Here is a 4,279-nt window from a genome sequence, read left to right as displayed (position 1 = left end):
AGCAAAGAATGAATCCTATTAATAAATAGGATATCTACTAGAATATACTAACCATATTACAATTAGGCTAAGTAACCTCATTTGGACTAGACACATAAATATTAGATTTCTTGCAACATTATTAAAAATATAAAAATAAAGACATAATATACATCAAGGGAAGGTACCGTAGACGACTCTTATTTCTATTAACTCTGTGTTCTTGCACTTCTCTTCAGTATTACAGGTGGTAGAGGATGAGGATGAACAGCGGGAGCTCTTGGCATTGCTTTGTTTTTTCTCTCCTTTCTCATCGTAGCACGTTTTTGTGGACAGAAATTAAAAAATTTGACAGATCTAGATATATGAAAGCAGCTAATGATGACTTTGCAGAAGAATAATACAACAACACATTGACTTTATATCTTTGCAGAAGAATAATACAACAACACATTGACTTTATATCTTCACAGTTCACTCTACGTACTAGTGAATATTAATCACAAAAATTACCTCTAAAAAAGAGAGACAAACAACTGCCTTATCTTCAATACACTGACATCAAACTTGAATCCTCTATATATAGTGCTCGAAGTAGCAGAGAGCTATACAAAGAGAGATGGCTCAATATGGCGGAGGAAGAAGATGGTCTCTTGAAGGAATGACTGCTCTCGTCACTGGTGGAACCAAAGGGATCGGGTTAGTCGGTTGTACACTTCCAATTTTCCTCATGTTTTGTTGGGCTTAAGTTCAGTACCGTTTGGTATTTGGGTACTGTTATAGTTGTTAAATTTGTTTGTAGAAATTTTGTTCGCACACGTATTAGTCACGTTCACTCTAGATTATCATTTATTTCTGACGTAATACACACACAAACACAAACACATGCATCACCATTTTGATAGCCACAACTTTAGTGAATTAGCTAGACCGTGTATCAATTGTTTCTAGGTATGCGATTGTTGAGGAATTGGCTGGATTAGGTGCAAGTGTACATACTTGCTCACGGAATGAAGCGGAGCTCAATGAATGCTTGAATCAATGGAAGAAGAAGGGTTTTCATCAAGTCACTGGTTCAGTGTGTGATGTGGTCTCAAAAATCCAGAGAGAGGAACTAATACAGAAGGTCTCATCACTGTTTCATGGGAAACTTAATATCCTTGTAAGTACTTTGATCATCAATCCGTTGAAAGCAAATACAACCACATAGGGTTCAGTACTAATTAATAACACCAGGGTAGTTTGCGACAAACCCTATAACTATGACGAAGAAGGTGTTTAAATTGCGAGAGCAATATATATTAGATGCATCGTGCTATCTTCTACATCATTGAATGGTATTTCCTCGCTTTGTCGAGGTTTTGATAAAAAAAATAAAATAAAAAAAAAGTATAAGAGTCTAATAGTTGTATGATAAGCATGTGATGGGTTTTATCTGATATGCGATAATGATAGACCATCTGAGATTAGTTAAAAGAAGATATAAGAAGTTTCTTGTTAATATATATCTTGTAGATAAACAACGTGGGAGCTCAAATAGGAAAGCCAGCAACTGAGTACACAGCTGAAGACTACTCATTTATCATGAGTACCAATCTTGAATCTACTTACACTATGTGCCAACTAGCACATCCTCTTCTCAAAACTTCAGGAGCTGGTAACATTATTTTTCTGTCTTCAGTTGGTGGTGTGGTCTCAATGGGCGAGGGTACGAGTGTATACGGTGCAACTAAAGGTACACTTTTAATTTCCTTAAATATATATTTCGCAAAATATTTTACGCCATAAATTGAAGATTAAATGTGGGTGCTGATCTTTTCTCTTTTCAATTTAGGAGCAATGAATCAATTGGCCAAAACTTTGGCTTGTGAGTGGGCAAAAGACAAGATAAGGATTAATAGTGTTGCACCTGCGCTCACCAGAACTCCTCTTGTTGAACCTGTAAGATATATTCGTAGATGAATGATTTCAAATGTATGTGATCGAAGATCAACGACACTGATTATTTTGTTTTTTTTTTGTTTTTTTTGTTTTTTTTTTGTCACATGCAGATTTTGGGTGACGAAAAGTTTATGGAGGCTATCATCTCTCGAACCCCATTAGGACGTATAGGAGAGCCTGAAGAGGTGTCTGCCTTGGTGGCATTTCTATGCCTTCCTGCAGCCTCATACATAACAGGGCAGACTATTTGCATCGATGGAGGGCTAACTGTCAATGGCTTCCAGTTCCAAGCATAATGAAATATGCTGAGATTTGCTCATGCAAGAATAATAGGCGAATATATGGCGAAGCTTCTAGCACTAAATAATAGGCATTATTATATGGTATGAAATACTCATTTTTTGGCCAATCATTGCATAGGAGCCATAGCCAAGCCAAGTCATATAAAGGCAAGCAGCCTTTTAGCAATAGCAAACGGCACTTGCCTTCTGGAAAGTCCACCTTTTCTGAATGTCTCATGTCTCAGAATGCGGTGAACACGGGTTATGTGTATATCGTTTATGTCAATTCTAGGTCAAATTAAACCAATAATAATTGTCTTTTCAAGTCTCACTTTTTTTTTGTATTTCTTGTGACTATTGAAAATAAAATTAATTTAGAATTATGTTGAGAGTATATGGTGAAAATAATGGTGAGAATAATGGTGAGTTAGTGGCTTCATAAGTTATGGGAGTTAGAAAGGTTTAAAGTTAGTGTAGCGCTCTAATACTTATATCCATTGTAATTGTCATGCTTATAATATTGTCTAGTTTAGGCCATGGCTTATATAAGTAGGGTAGTCTAGTTGAGTAAGGTGTGTAGAGGAGAGTATTATCACTATGCCAAAAAATTTATCAGACGATAGACAGAAACTGTTGTTTGATTTGGAGTGCCACCGATGTAGAGCGAGCCGCTGTCTGTTGAAAATTCAGACAACGGTGGAACACAGTTGTCTGATAAACACACAGACAACGGGTATGTGTTATAACTATTGTGTGATGGCTCAGTAGATGGCTCGGCAGATGCCATGCGCAGCTGCGGTGCTGCCTTCAGACAATAGAACTTGTTTAAGTCCGTTGTTTGTTAAGCTTTTCAGACAACGAAGCTCTAGTGTTTTCTGTTGTGTGAGAGTTAATTAGAAGACTTTATTTTTTCAAAGAACCATTGTCTGATGTATGAGAAATCTGTTGTATGATCATTTAAACATCCATTTACCTAATGAAGAATAGTGATCAAATGGAAATAAAATTTGATGCAAACCATCAAATGAACTAGCAGTACTTTAACCCATACTTTAAACTTCAAAATACATTGGATCCACCAAGATATATACATTCGTATTAGTCATTATTCCACAAAGTCATGAATCAGTGACAATTTATTGTCTTAGATTGCATCAGAGACAAAAACATAAGTGTGCTAGAAATGGATACAGTGATTATTGGACTATTTATGATTGCTTGCCCACTTCACCCACTACTAATGCTTGCTCCTCCTGCCCCTCTTTTCTTTCTTCTACTTTTGCCACCACTGATGTAATATGCCTGCTCCTACTGCTCCTCTCTTCTTTCTTCTACTTCTGCCACCACTGATGTAATGTTAGTTAACAAGCCAAGGGAAGGAAACCTTTAAAAAATTGACTTGAGAGAATAAATTAACTTCTCTGCAATTGAATAATCTACAACCACAAACAAAAAACAACAACTTATTTCAAGAGGCAGCATGCAATATTCCCACATCAAAAGCCACACTACACATGAGTTGCTACACGCAAGAAGTTGCAGAAAAAGAAAAAAGAAAAAGACTTGCATCTACATCGATTCACCACAGCACAAATAATTTTCAACATTTGATTCACCACAGCACAAATGAAAGACCAAATCTGCCACTTATTCCACAGATTTCTATAGTATACCTGAAAACAACTACACACCACATAGTTGCAAGTTTTCAGATCCTTTCTACCCTTGTAAATTTGTGATGCATATAGGATTTAAATAGTTTAACCAAAACTGTCAAAACCTAGTAACCTACTACTCTGAATTTGAAATGTAATGAAGTAATTGTTAGAGAGGGACGTTTTACTCTAGTGTCGTTGTCACAGATGATGACTTTACGGTTGTTCATGTGAGCAATCTCAGGTACCAGAGGATCATATTTGTTTGGACCTTTTAGCAGTGATCATATGGATAGAAGGACCTGCAAGCGAGATAACCAACGCATGCAACAAGATGACACTAAACAAAAGAAACAAAAAATTTATATAAATTAAGTCAGATTATTGCCTTGGAAATGGTCAAGGACTCGGCGGATAATTTGA

The 4,279-nt window shown here is 36.3% G+C and overlaps 1 protein-coding gene across 1 annotated transcript; it reads left to right on the top strand.

Moving 5' to 3' along the window:
- The first annotated feature begins 494 nt into the window (after positions 1–494).
- LOC112196857 (tropinone reductase homolog At1g07440) lies at positions 495–2,532 on the top strand. Its single transcript, XM_024337324.2, has 5 exons — positions 495–678; positions 931–1,141; positions 1,495–1,714; positions 1,814–1,920; positions 2,031–2,532. The coding sequence occupies exons 1-5, from the start codon at positions 599–601 to the stop codon at positions 2,214–2,216; spliced, it is 804 nt and encodes a 267-aa protein (XP_024193092.1). The 5' UTR covers positions 495–598; the 3' UTR covers positions 2,217–2,532.
- Positions 2,533–4,279: the final 1,747 nt, after the last annotated feature.

The sequence above is a fragment of the Rosa chinensis genome, chromosome 4 (assembly GCF_002994745.2).
Source record: "Rosa chinensis cultivar Old Blush chromosome 4, RchiOBHm-V2, whole genome shotgun sequence".
NCBI classification, from domain to species: Eukaryota; Viridiplantae; Streptophyta; class Magnoliopsida; order Rosales; family Rosaceae; genus Rosa; species Rosa chinensis.
Note: the sequence above shows the minus strand (reverse complement) of the source record. Positions and strands in the feature narration are given on the sequence as shown.